General features: G+C 37.8%; 1 protein-coding gene across 1 annotated transcript in view; it reads right to left on the bottom strand.

Annotated features, from left to right (window-relative positions):
* The window catches only part of vps50 (VPS50 EARP/GARPII complex subunit), a 72,406-nt gene extending 58,593 nt beyond the window's left edge, over nucleotides 1-13,813 (bottom strand). Inside the window, exons 1-5 of the mRNA XM_068333442.1 lie at nucleotides 13,676-13,813; nucleotides 13,184-13,252; nucleotides 5,618-5,740; nucleotides 4,710-4,781; nucleotides 851-904 (exon numbers count right to left, since the gene is read on the bottom strand). Of these exons, the coding sequence (XP_068189543.1) occupies nucleotides 851-904; nucleotides 4,710-4,781; nucleotides 5,618-5,740; nucleotides 13,184-13,252; nucleotides 13,676-13,708 (351 nt within the window). The 5' untranslated portion in view covers nucleotides 13,709-13,813. The remainder of the gene's footprint in view (nucleotides 1-850; nucleotides 905-4,709; nucleotides 4,782-5,617; nucleotides 5,741-13,183; nucleotides 13,253-13,675) is intronic.
* Nucleotides 13,814-14,912: the final 1,099 nt, after the last annotated feature.

Here is a 14,912-nt window from a genome sequence, read left to right as displayed (position 1 = left end):
TATAATAATAAAAAATGAAATTTATAGAACATTCCTAGGTAAAGTGTGTCATAAGTTTTTTTATTGACTTTTTCAAAAAGAAATGACAAAAATTAAGACTATGCTTCTAGACACTGTGAGTTTGTAATGTAAAGAGCTTGACCTTGACTGTCGTTGTGATAAATTTCAATGCTGAGGGATCGCTCCAGTCAGTTTACCACAAGGTTGAATCCCAAAGGCCTTCAAAACACTGGCCTCTGGTCATTCATTATATCATGGTCATACCAAAGGAAAACCATTCATTTTATTTTCACATTATGACATGGCACCTTGCCACAGTCAGTTCAACCCCAAATTTTTTGGTTCACAATGGTCTTGAACTGGCCATCGTCCGCTCCACAGCTCAAGACCTAGTGGACATGAGCTACTGCCACCTGACTCCTATGAGTCTTTTCCTGATCTGACCAAAAATACACTGAATGTGTTCGTACTTGATGCAAAGACTTTCTTGCACACCCTGCTTCATTTCAGATTATTGCTGCATCATTGTGCAATCAAAGAAGGGACTTCACTGACTATATTCTGAATGACTAGTAGAGTTTTCCTGCTTTTAACCGCGGACTGGATTAAAATGACCATTTCCTACATTAATACAAATATATTTTGTTGCCGGTGGCTGTCGATACAGAAATACACACAGACACTGTGACAGCATCAAAATAATCAAATATCCAGTTATATCAAGCCAGAAATTGAATAAATAAAGAGACAGCAAACACCATAAGACAATAAGACTTGATATGTTTTTGAATCAAATTTCAGTGTTTGAAATACCACTTTAAGATGACAGGTTTTGACGCAAGAGGCTTACCTTGACATAAGTCGGCTGCTTCTCCAGAATAAGATCGGCAACCTTTTTAGAAACCTATAGAGGCAGAAACAGAAAGATGAAAGATGAGAAGAGATGTATTTTAAAATGTCTTTAAAAAAAAGCCACTGTGTTTGTCAACAGCATTACGCAGAGGTGTCTGTTTTCCAATTTCCCTCATCCCATCCGTGCCTTGTACCAATTTGGCAAAGCTGTGGCAAAGTTGTAATTAATAAATAAAACCATAAAAATTCACACACTTCGGCATGAAACCTGGTAAGCAAGATAATGAGATCAGTGTGTTCTTGCTGAGAGTTGCACACCTCTGCTTTCAGTAGAGAAATATAAAGCTGAGGGATGCTGAGGGTTAATGGAAATTGAATGAATCATAGCCTCAACAACACTGAGGGGCCAGACAAATAAGGTTGTACAGAGTGGGGGTGAATTCCTAACATACGAATGTGGATTTGCACAAGCATAGTTGAACTGTTAATCACTTAGTAATATACATTCACAACAATAATGTCCTGTATCTTTGGCTGCAATAATCCTGATGATAATGTGAATGGATTATTTAACTCATTTATAATTAAGAGTCAAGGCTTAAAAAGGCTGCAAGCCCACATTTCCAATATTACATCTCAATTGCAAGATTCAGGTTTCCTTCCCCAATTTGCTAGACAAGAGTTCCATTGTCCCATAATGTGTCGTTTTGAAAACTGAAGTAAATTTATTCTTATGACATTTGACAAATCAGGTTCAATTTCTTCATCTTATGATGGGATCCATTATGGAAAGGAATGTTTATTGAGATCAGGAACATAATCTGGTTACAGTATGTTTTATTTATTGGAAGGATTCTTTCACCAAAATAGAAGAATTTGTCCTCTACTTGGATAAAGCACACAATACCATATAGGCAAAATAATACACACTGATCACAAACCCAATAAATGTGATTGAACTTCATGCTGAAATTAAATGCTGAAATATTGTTATTGAATAACTATCAAGTTCATAATAATGCCAACATAATTTCAAATTTTAAGGGTAAATTGTCATAGTTAAGAAGTCACAATGAGGGTCAGGCTGTTGGTTTAGGACGGTGTGGAAAATAAGCTGCCCTTGCAGAGCTTTACAATCTCTCATTCATGCCTAGTTCAAAATAGTGAGGAGGTGCTCACATCTGCAGTAGGCCAGGGTGGGGATGAAATTTCAACATGTGTTAAGTATGCATGGTTACTGACTGGAGACCTGAACAGATGGTAAGTACAGCTCAGTGAAAAAAGTTTGGTCCACAGGAGTTTGTCTCTTTTAATATTCAAACTTGTCTATTTTGAAAAATGGTGTCTTAAATAAAGGATTTCAAAATCCTTTTATCATTTATGCTGAATAGAATAGGGTCCAACGGCAGCATATTTACTTTGCTAACTGACAATCTGTTTCTCTGACCTCATGACCTCACCCTGAATTTGATGTCTGCAATACCTCCAAAGTCTGAATAGAGGAATATTTAACAACATTCCACACTTGTATGGGACCTGAGGACACCAACTGTTACTAGACATAGAAGTTCGGTCATTCTGTCCTCTTTTGTGAAGAAGGATAATGTGTGGCAGACCACTATTAGCACTAAAATACACTTCATCACACATCCTGGCTTTGGTACTTAGCGCTGATAGAAATATCGATGGTCCTTCCTTTACTTTGAAGGACAAAACCACATTTTTGATGTATTGTTTGAGGATTTCACAACTTTCCTGAGGTTTTATCTCTGCAAAGGTTTTTTACACATATGTTGGCCAAATCAACAACTGCAGATTACATTAGGAAAATTTATTTTAAAGGTTCAGTGTCTCTGTCTCTCTCCACAGCATGACACCAGTTCAGAGTGATTCATATGCAGGAAAGGCTTTTGACAGCCATTCAGGGTTTAGGAAAAGGTTGCAGAAAGCACTACCAACTTTTTTATAAAGCAGTTCAGAAGGAGGAAATTCACTATCGCTCCAGGACGGGTAGTCATTTCTCGCTTTCAAGTTTCATTAAAAATTGAATATGTTCATACACGTTAAATGCAACCTCCTCCACTATCTCTTCATTCTTCAGTCCTTTGAAGAAAGTCAATTTGAGGTGGGTGGGAGCTCTAATGCAAAATGCTGTGATGCTGCTCATGCTGCTGTCCCTACAGTAGCATTAAGTACCACGCATGAAAACATGCACATTAACAGCAGTCTGGGTTTGCTTTAGATGACATAGAAGAAATAAGATATAATGGTGCATTAAATGCAAATTTTGGCAGCAACACACAACCCTGTGCTTTTCATAGGAAAGTCTAACTACATACAGTAAAAAACTCAGAGACTAGCCTCTTCCAGACGTGTTAGAAGTGCCAATTTACCTTGGATAAAAACAGGGCAGTTGTTAATGTCTCTAATACCACTGAAAGTCTGATGTACCCTCTGGTTCAAAAGCGTAAGTATATGTGTCAAAACACCACTTCATGCAAACCTCGTCACAGCAGGAGGTAAGAAAGTGCTTTAGAGCTTAACTAATGGTGTCACAGATAATGTGTGTGAAGATCTTCCACATTGCCTACCAAGCGAAAAAAGCCTTCACACGGATAGCCCCATGGTGAGAATCTGAAAGCAATATTATCACATCTTCAGGGGCCTATGCTCTATTTCACACACTGACGATTACCTCGTATCTCTGTAGGCTTGGCTGTGGATGTGCGTGTGTGTGTGTGTGTGTGTGTCCAAAAAAAAAGAACACCTGTAAATTACCCACTAGTAAAAAGGGTTATTCCATTAGTTTCTGCGGGAGATTGATCGCAAAGTGTCCCCAGATCACATCAGTACTGTTTGACAATATCTTCAACATTTTTTTGCAGTTCATTGTCAAATGATTTAAGAGCAGAAAACCTCCCCTTTTCAGGTTCTGAAAGCTAAGCCAAGATCAAGAATCAAATTTAAAATCTCAAGGCTTGTCTGTGTCATTTTCTTTGAAATGAAAGTGCGTCGGAAAAGCTGTAAAATGGCCACAACCGTCAGGGGGCGCAAACTTTCCCTGAGCCACCTCAGTTTCCAAATTATATAATCATCATACCAAAAAAGGTAACAGGATGTCTTGAGCAATAAAATCTGCTCCTGGAAAAAATGAACTCATTTTTATATGATTACTTTGATAGTCTTTAACTTTTCATTCATGTCAGTTCTTTTCAGGATATAGTTTCATAAATATTCCAGATGTGAGATGTGTTATCTCACAAGAAGGAATCCTCTGACACCGATCTAGAATATTACTCAGACCCAGACCATATTTTGTTGTGCCCCCATCTGTGCTTACTGAGATGTCATCGTGCAATTTTTGTCATTTTTATAAAAAGATATTCCCCTTGAAAAATTCATAAAGCTCAGTGTTGTGAGTTGTTGACATAAAATAAAAACGGTTTGCAACAAATTCAAATGTATTTCTGCCTCCTTGTAAATTCATCAATGTTAGTTATTTCTTTCCAGTGAAGTGCACATTTATTTTCCCATAGAGAAGGGAGATGAGATCCAATCACAAGCAATCGTTCTAGACAAATGAGGAGATACATTATAATATCATGAGTAAACTGAACACTGTTCACTTGTGATTCGACCACCGGAGAGGAATATCAATGTAAGATATGGTCAGCCTCTTAAATACACTGTCCTGGTTTAACACCACAGCACTGTGTGTGTGTGTGTGTGTGTGTGTGTGTGTGTGTGTGTGTGTGTGTGTGTGTGTGTGTGTGTGTGTGTGTGTGTGTGTGTGTGTGTGTGTGTGTGTGTGTGTGTTTGTGTGTTTGTGTGTGTTTGAGAGCAATGGAGATACTTACTGCTGACTGTTGTCTCTTCAGTTTGTCTCTGTACTCCTCCAGTTCCTGCAGGTTCAACTCAGGTGGAAGTTTCTATAATCAAAACACACACACATAATTCTTTTTACAATATATCTTCCTACGCAGGTGAAATCACTGGTGACATATCTGCTAACACATACCATAAAGCTTCTTACTGTTAAAAGCTGCTTCCAAACATGTTATGCACTTTTCAACATAGTAAAAGTCATTGCTACGGCAGCATAAAAGTTCTGGCATTCAGAGACATAGTATGGAATTGATTTACCTTGGCGGAGCTCAATTTTACTCCTGAGCGTCACATATTTTAAAAGCTTTTTTTCGGTATGCTTAAACTGGTTAATCTAGTGAGACTGATGATAGCTGTAACTCTTCCCATTAAAGAAAGAACAAGTTTAAAAAAAAATTTCTCAATTTATACACTTCTAGATTGTAAGTATGATTAGTACAGAAGGTGGAGGATGTTATTCAGTAAACAGAAAACAACTCTGCTACGGAAAGGAGATATTGCAAATCCATGGCCCAAAGGATGATAGGTAATTACTTTCCCCTTGACTAAGAGTCTCATTTCAGATGGCGTAGCAAAACCAAGATAAATCTAATGAGATTTCACACCATTCCGCTGTTGAGTGGATGCAATCCATCAATCCGGATATCAACAGCACGCATGCAGCTCAGCAGACGTCTAGAAGATGGCAGCTCAGGTGAGGAAGAGTTTTAACTGCCAGCCAGGGTTGGTTCAAAGCCCAGGGCGCGGTGTTCATTCAGAACATTTACAATACTGTTGTTAACAGAACTAGTGAAATGTAAGGAGCTTCATTCACAGAGAGGGAAATTGGGAGTAAGTCCCCTCAATATAACCTGAAGGATTCACACAGAGAGTTTCTGACCTCCAGTTCGTGTTGCACCATGTCAAAGGAGTCGTTGGAGAAGTAGACTTCCTCGATGCTGTCAATGATTTCCTGCTCTGCCTGGGGATCAATGGGCTTCTCCCTCAGTTCCCGCAACTCCTCCTGAAGGCGAGACAGGACAAAAGAGGCAGACAAAAAGAGAGAGCGAAAGAGAGAGAGCAAGAGAGAGAGATTGATTTGATTTTTAAAAGCACTTTAATTCACAAAAAGCAAATCACAAAATTATCACAATGACACAAAATCCGTAACATTCCAAGATCCAAGAGATTCATGCAAAAAGGAATTCACACCTCAAAAATAATGGTAGGATTTTCAACAATGCTGTGTGTTTCCTGAAAAAATAAAACATCTAACTTTTTAACATTTATCAAGAGGGAAAAAGAGAGAGAGAGAAAGACAGAGAGACAGAGAGAAGGCCACAGAAAGATAGAGATTTTTGATTTTTAGAATTACGTTTATTCATGAAGGCCAAAGAGACAGACAGAGAGAAAAAGACAGACAGTAAGAGACAGAGAGGCAGAAAGAGACAGAGAAAGGTAAAAAGAGAGAGATATGTCCTTAGGGTTAGCAAGTTAGAAAATTGGTGTAAGACGAGAAGTAATTCAAAATAGAGAATTACAACATTTTCACACAAATGAGAACCAAAATAAAATTATATGTGTATATATATATATATATATATATATATATATATATATACATATATATAAGGGCTGTCACTTTAACGCGTTAGATTAATTACGCTGCAAATTAACGTGCTATAAAAATTTACGCAATTAATCGCGAGTGACCTCACTTCCTACCTGCGCCACTGGTCAAAAGCAGGGTGACTGACAACAGAGATGGACGCGACAAAGAAGAGCGAGGCAAGCCCACTTGGACCTTTTGGCGGCAAATTTATTAACGAGAACAACACAGGCTGGACTACTTGGTCGACAGTGGCTTAGAGGTAGTGCACTCGTATTGAAGACAGATCGCCCAGCCATGGTTGGTTCGAATCCCGCTCCCGCCGAGACACCCATCGGAGCGTGAAAAATCTTTTCTTCATGGTGTATTCCATTGATTAGTCATGCACTACAATTTTGTAATGTCCTAAAATTTAAATTATTTATTTGGAGGCCTTTAGTTGGTATGAGATTAAAATGAAATGTGATTAATTAGATTAATTACAAATCCTGTAATTAATTAGATTATTTTTTTAAATCACCTGACAGCACTAATATATATATATATATATATATATATATATATATATATAGAGAGAGAGAGAGAGAGAGAGAGAGAGAGAGAGAGGGGGGGGGGGGAGAGAGAGAGGGGGGGGAGAAAGAGAGAGAGAGAGAGAAAGAGGGAGAGAGAGAAATAGGGTGATAAAACAGAAAACGTTACGGGAAAAGAATGATAAAGGAAGAGATGGGAATAAGAGGTAATGAGGGGTTTAAGGGCAAGGGTAAAGGAGAATCTGGAGAAGGGACAGAATAAAAATGAGGCAGAGAACAAACAGAAAGGAAAGTGAAAGAAAAAGTATACAGGGGGTAAAAAAAGAAAGAAGAAAAGTGATGACAGAGTTTGGGAGAAGATTTCAGCTCGTTCAGTTGGACAGCCGTCACGTGGGGATATCAAACAGCCTTGAGAGAAAAGATGAGAATACAAGAATGACCGAGGAAATTCAGTACAAGAGAGATCCCTCTTCAAGAGCCACTGAGATAAATCAGAGCCTTATTGATTAACATGCTGTGCATCTATCAAGGCTTATATCTGCAATGAGTCTTTTAGATGAGGGATTAAAACCCCACATTCCTAATGAGCCAGGGAACATTCACACGTCAATAACAAGGAGGTGGAAAGACCATGTTAGCGTAAAGGGAAAGTTGCTGCACAACAGATTTCCTGTATTAAATATCTGCGCATGTGGGACCTTTGGTTTATATGCTGTTGTGTTCTTCCAAAATCAAAATCCTAAGTAGCATGGTGACCATCTGAGTTGTGTCAGTATGTTAAAATTTGCTAATTATCATAAAACAAAGATGTTAGTTTTTCAAGTATTTAGACAAAATTTATTCCACAAATTTAAATCTGACCTGATGATGCACTGGAATTCTAAATATGACGTTTAATCCTGACATTTTTGACTCCCAACGACTTGAAGCTGTGGGATCAATAGAAGGAACAGCAGGAACAATGGCACTGCAACAAAGTCTTGGGAAAGAGATGAACCAAGGCAGGTGGATGAATGCAACCTACAGTATATGCACATGTATGCATCCAAAAATTATGAAATAAAAGTACGTAAATCTCTGCTTCTTCTCAGACCTCTCGAGCTAGGTGGAACTGCTCAAGAAAACCTCATTACACACCTGCTTAATCACAAATATTTTCCCAAGCTACTATCAGCAAGAAGTGTGATGAAGAGTGCCACCCACCCAAGTAACCCAATTTGCTTCGGTGGGTGAGAGCATGTCGTGCTGAGTGACATTTATCTGTGGCAGCCTTAGCTGTGACTAATTTTATTTTCTATTGTATGCCCTGATTTAATTCAATTACACTAAAGGAATCGCTTTCATATACCGTATATACATTTTATACAAGGTAGTTGGGAAGACTATAATAAAGAAGTGAAATGTGTGTGTAGACCCTTCGGGATAGGGAGCATGCTGCCGTGTTTCAATCAGGTGAAGAAGTGAGCCGGAGCCCTGGGAGAAATGCGTGGGTGAGCGCATGAGATTAGAAAGGAGGAGAGAAGGTAGGAGATCACGATCTCCCGTCAAAAGGGTGGGAGGAAAATCAGCTCAAATGAGAGTGAATGTGAAAAGGGAAAGGGGAGGGTGGGGGGTTGGATGAGTCATGGGTAGTGAAAGTTAGAACAGACAGAAAAAAGAGGAATGAGCAGAACGAAAGACAATGATGTGGTCTCTCTTTCAGCAACACTCCAGAACAGTTAGAGCGATTCACCTCCTCTGGGTCACTGCCTTCCCTTTTCTCTTTCCTACCTGCACTGAAGAGGAAAACTCAAAACATTTTTAAGCAGTTGACTTATCGAGAGGCTAACCCGCTTTAAATAAATCCCATCATTCCATGGACCTGCATAGGTACAAACTAAGAAGATGCTCCTGTGCTCCCACAATTGAAACCAAACATCAGCTTCAGTGAGCCTCTGATCAAATCAATGAGATCAAATTTTACTTTGAAGGATGAGGGGCAAACAAACCACCCCTTCATCCCACTCCACAAATCAATGAAATTCTCATTTCGGTGAGGAAATTAGAAATCCATTTGCATCCAAAGCATGGGGTATTTAGTGAACCTTATCAAAGAAGTAATTTACTGCAGTGCTCACTAACGTGAAGAAATGAGGTGCGGATCAAAAAAGGTGTCTTGATGAAACAGGAGACTGAATAACCACTAGGAGATTCGTAGAAACTCCTGTGAGACATAAGGAGAGGCAGGTGGCGAGGTGAGGAGTAAGCTAATTATTTCCACTATGGAATCATTCATTAAGAGAACAAATCAAAACCTCCTTGTTGTAATCAACGTTGAATATTTTATGCAAACCTAACTGGGTGTATAGCCACATCATCTCCTAAACAACAGTTTAACACAGTTGCCTTATGGGACATTAGGATGTAATCACATACACAGTACTGTATCCAGATTGCACCATGACTGGGGACTGCTGGGTTAACAGACCAAGAGGCAACTTTTATTTATTCATTCATTCATTCATTTTCCCTAACCACTTCACCTGCTTGCGCGGGTCGCAGGGAGCTGGAGCAAATCACAGGCTGTCTTGGGGCGTGAGGCGGGGGAAACTCCGGGTGCGACGCCAGTACACCGCAAAGCCACACAGAGACAGACAAACATACACACACACACACACTCACTCCTACGGGCAATTTGGAACCAGCCAATTAACCTGAAGCGCATGTTTTTGGAGGTGGGAGGAAGCCAGAGAACCAGTAGAGAACCCACGCAGACATGGGGAAAACATGCAACTTTTATTTATAAGTATGCAATTATTTTTTCTTGACAACTGATAATCTTTGAGTTCAAAAACGTGCTTTCTGTATTTGGGCTTTCATGCTGTTGTTTCACCTTAACACGGACACAAACCTGATTAAGTCATGTAAGGTCATATCATACTGTATGTGAACCGTCTCCACTATTGACACTATTCCGTGTGAAATAGTGGAAGGTTATCATCTATCTTTGGAAACTACATATCACACATTGGAGGGACCAGTCATTCATAGCTGTCTATATTGCAGTACTGAAGATGCTATGAGTGCTTTTAAATGAACAGAGCGCTTTAATGCTAATGGTATATTTGGCGAACTTAGGATGCCCCCTACTGGTGGAGAATGATAGTTGCATGTACATCAAGCACAAGCCAGGATGTAATGACAGGGAATACTAGGTTAGGTTAATTAACTAAATTCTTCAGATCTGCTTATGTCTGAAATAATAGAACCAAAGAATTCCTTTTGTGGCATAATCCTGGAAAAGAGCTGATATTCCATTCTTCACTGAAAGTCAATAAAAGAAATTTTATATGGAGAATGTTGACTGTTGACTGACCATTGTTGTACGAATATATAATTGTCATGGCTCCTGAGGATTGAAAAGATGACAAGGCAAATAAAATCGTCAACATTGATTTTTAATAGTGCAAAGGCAATGACTTAGAAACAAGAAGAAGGTTTGTTTGTTTGTGTGAAGCTATAATGCATTTTAAATATCAGTAACCCAGAGATATTATTTTATTTCTATTTATTTTATATACCCTACTGTTATGATCCCCGAAAAGAAATTAGTAGCACACTCTAGTAGTCGATCGCATGCCTATATATTTTAGTGTATACAGGCCCTGAACACGAAGGCAACATATAAAAGACAACAAAACAAAAAACATCAATAGCTTGGATTCATTTGGAGTAAGGTTGAATTTCTTTCACATTCTGCCAAGGTTACAAGGTATAAGTGTGGAAGCATTCTAACAACCACTGGCATATTCTTGTTAATAAGTCTATTTTTAGTCTACTTCTTTCTTACCTCTTGGTTTGCACCATTCTAAAAAGAATTACTTCTAAATTCTACTGTCTGTCCTTACAGTGTGCTGACTTTGAAATAACAGCATTTAGGAATGCTGCACCCACTGCAAAACTCCCTGAATCTCAGAGAGATGGGTACATTTAAAGAAACCTTCATTGACCTCAGTGCAGGTACAACCGGCTGTTAAAGTTTTGTATGATATAACATTGAGCCCCTGCTCAATCCCTGACATTGTAATGTAAGTATCATTGATACTTACGATACATCGATATTGATTGATATAACCCAGCCGTTTCATGCAGCTGCCCCCTCTCAGCTCTCTTGTAAAAGACATTTTAAATATCAATGAGATTTTCTTCTGTTAAATAAAATTTTAATTAAAAAAAAATAGCAGCAGCATGAAAGCAAGGTTATGACACGTCACGGCATATTGAAAGGTTTATTCATCCTTTATTCAAAAGGTTTTTGTGTATACAAGGGCATGCTTGTGCGGGTTCAGTTTCATCATCATGTAGGCTGAAAGTCCCAACAAAAAGTAAATACAGTCGATGCATTATATCATCAAATAATAAGCCCTGTATTTTGGTTGAGCACACAAAAGGCAGGTGTTTGCATTACACACAGGTGACTGTCAGAAGGCTTGGGGTGCATATAATACAAACCGAACATTTTGTTTTTATACTTTCTGCTGAATTAACCCAATCACATCTTTTCTGTGGATTTGCACACTACTTCCTTACATCACAGAACGGAAGAAGGAAACATTTTAAGTCATTTATTTGCTGCAGATTCATTTTATACCAAACCCAAAGTCAATGATGGGGAAACAACTCTTTCTAAAGACACCTCCCTGCTGTAATTACATCGTGTCACAGAATGACAGTTGATCTTATCTGTATCGCTGGCTAGATTTCTGTAATAATGGGTGTGGCAGCAGAAATATTGCACTGCCCACAAGCATTACAACAATATGCTTTGACATTTTTAGCTTATTAAATGATCTTTGTTATCCATCCCGTGGCAACAGTAGTGAATATAAACAACTAAACGAGAGATACCTCTCTGCTTAACCTTTTACAAACCCTCATAGATGAATTGACAGAAAACATTTCCTGTTACTCTCCCCCTTTTTAAGGATATTTGACATTGTGCAACCAAAACTCCTTTGGTGCATTAGCACAGGACTCCACAGAGAAAATTCAACTCATATTAAAGCCAAATAAAGCCAAACCAGGGTGACAAAACCCAAGAACAACAAGACAGGGAAGTTTAATGTCAGCATAAATCGATCCGGCTAAGAAAACCAAGCAAGACAAACAAAAGGAGGTGGTCACCTTCCAAACTGTAATCAGGTACATTCACAGAAAGGTCATCACAACAAAGGCAGAGCAAAGGCATCAGCTAGCAAATCATGGGGGTTTAAGTAAGAGAATATATATTGGCCGCTCATTTTCACACAGTTTATACCCTGTCCACTCTTGACAAACTGCATTTATACACAAGGATAATGCCAAATGCTACCTGTGACCGAGCAAGACAAACTGTTTTGTGGAATACAATACTGCCTTGTCAAACTTCTAAAATACTATAAGAGCCAACCATATTTCATCCTCCTGCTGATGGGACTGATGTGCATCATATTGTTAAATAATATTAAATAGAGCCTTCAATCTCTAAATTCTAGACAAGCCTACAGCTGTTGTGTAACTATGCATTTCTAGATATTCTTAAAACAAGTCAATATATATATTTTTAGTTTAAAAAAATTATCAGATTTTCAAATTGAAAGCTGCATTGATACGCATTAAGATAAATGTACTGATACGTATTCAGTGACTTTTTCTGTGCAAGAATGTTGTGCAGCAGGTTATAAAGAAAAAAACTGTGAATAGAATTTATTTTTTTCTGCTGTGGTATTAAAAAAACGGTATCATTATAATTTTATTTTCAAAGTATTGTAGTCATATAATGTTTGAAATTTATCTTAAGCAACAACCTTGGATGTGTCTTATGTACCTTACAGGAAATAGTTTGAAATGTAATTCAGCGCATACTGATCAAACTTTCACATAAAATAAATCTGGTTCAACCAGTTCATCTCCTGACACAATCATTCACATTATTTGACTAGAACTGAAAGAACTGTGTTTGAGTTTCAAGAAAATTAGCCTCTTTAAGTAATATACATACCTACATCAAAATTGTTACTTCATACAGAACAGAGGTGGAGAATGTAAGCTCGAAAGAATTATTGTAATTAATGTAAGATGTAAGTGAACAAATAGCTGCAAACATTTTTCACCTGTCAGGCATAAGCCAACAGGAACCATTTAACTGCTCAGATTTTCACAATAAAAACAGGTAAGCAAAGGCCAGGTGTCGACTGATCCAACCACCACTTCAATAACAATAGACTCGGTAGACGGTAGACTAATATATTTACCTTATACTGCTCTTTAATTTATACATAATGCAGAAATCACCAAAACAAAGCTTTACCTTGCTTGGTATCCTCAGGTTCTCCACGGGACTGAGATCTGCCATGCTTTCTTGAGGGCTTTTTAAACCCTGTCAAATCAAGAATCACTGTTAGACCAAAATAAATCCTGTTATATAGTTCATTATTTATCATCAAACTGTCACGTATAGCAAAAAGGGAAGATGGCAGATTTCTAAAGGTGGTAGGTTTGGTTCTGTTGTGTCAAATTACACTGAAAACTGATAACATCACTGGATACCTTGTCTCCACTGTTAAACCATATCGTTATGTTTTTTTGTGGTAAAAACATTGATTGAACAACGTAGGAAAGTCATGCATATTCTCCATATGGCTTATTTAGTAGATGTTAGTCATGTCGAATGTACCTTTTAATAAGACAAACGATGAGCTGTCAGATTAGCGAGTTAGCTTAGCCAACTGTCATGCTAGCTTTTAACAACTGTCAGAGACAAACAACCGAAGCTTTCGGCTCTGTGGAGACTTCTGCTTACCTGCCGGGCCATTAGAGACTTAATCTTCTGCATTATTGATCCAACTTGTGTTAATGAATGAATGAATTAGTTCAAAGTTACTGTTTTTTTTGGTTGCTAACGTTGTACCTCCATTACTACTACAGGATGGAAGTCATAGTTGATCGTCACGTGACTGCAACGTCAAGGACCGTAACAGTCTGACGCATCTTGGGAATTGGAGTTTTTGCCAGTAGTCGCACTTATCGCCTCTTTGAAGAATCTTCAAGTGTGAAGGTTAAATTAAAAATGAAAATATTTTGGTTCTGTACAAAATTATAGTTGCTGAATTATAGTTGCTGAATTATAGTTATCGTTGTCATAGATGATGTCTTATCTCAGACAAAAACGTGATCGTAAATTAATATAACACAATACAATTGAATTTATAGATTGTTTGTTCAGTCATTTGTATTTATAACTGTTTTATTTCAGTTGCAAATTCTTATTTTGGATTTTTAATTAAACTAATTCTGATATCGACTTAACGTTGCTCTGTAACATGGGATATTTTGACATATCAAAAAAGAAAAGAAGTAAATTATGAAAAAAAATTAACAGTGACTCTTCGAGTACATGCGAAGAGTCACAACGGTAACGGGTATGGCTTACATTTATTCTCTAAAAATAAAAATAAAAAATTAAGTAATTAATAATATATCATTACATGGCCATGGTTCTGCATAATCACTACTTTTTTTAAAACTATTCTTTACATTTTGAACTTTTGATAAGAAATTTATACTACTTTTACAATGTGATATTGTTGTATTAAAATTAATGTTATACTGATAATACTGGCTGTTGTTCTGTGTGTACATAATCACACAGAAAAACAGCCAGTATTTCAATGTTGTACAGGTTGGAGAAGTTTATTTTATTTCTTAACATGTGGTCTCATTTATTTTTAGCAAGATTGATTGTGGCATCCATAACTCAGTGTTCCTGTATGAAGCCCCATCTATGCCTGGCAATTACATCTGGCTCTATATTGGTAATAACATCCAATTACATAATTACATAAGCACCGCAGTGCACACCTATTCAGTCTTATTTGTCATTTCTAGCAACACTTGGTAGAAAGCAGTCGACATACAGCAGACAACAGGCGCCATCAGCCCTAGATCCTGGTTAATGATGCCACAGGCTATTTCCCAGTCAAATGAAGATGAGGTCGATCCCTTTAGTGACTTCACAGTTGTTTGTTATCCAGTCATCC

Source organism: Antennarius striatus, chromosome 14 (assembly GCF_040054535.1).
Source record: "Antennarius striatus isolate MH-2024 chromosome 14, ASM4005453v1, whole genome shotgun sequence".
In the NCBI taxonomy this organism is placed as follows: domain Eukaryota; kingdom Metazoa; phylum Chordata; class Actinopteri; order Lophiiformes; family Antennariidae; genus Antennarius; species Antennarius striatus.
The sequence above is the reverse complement of the archived record's forward strand: the minus strand, read 5'-3'. Positions and strand labels throughout refer to the sequence as shown.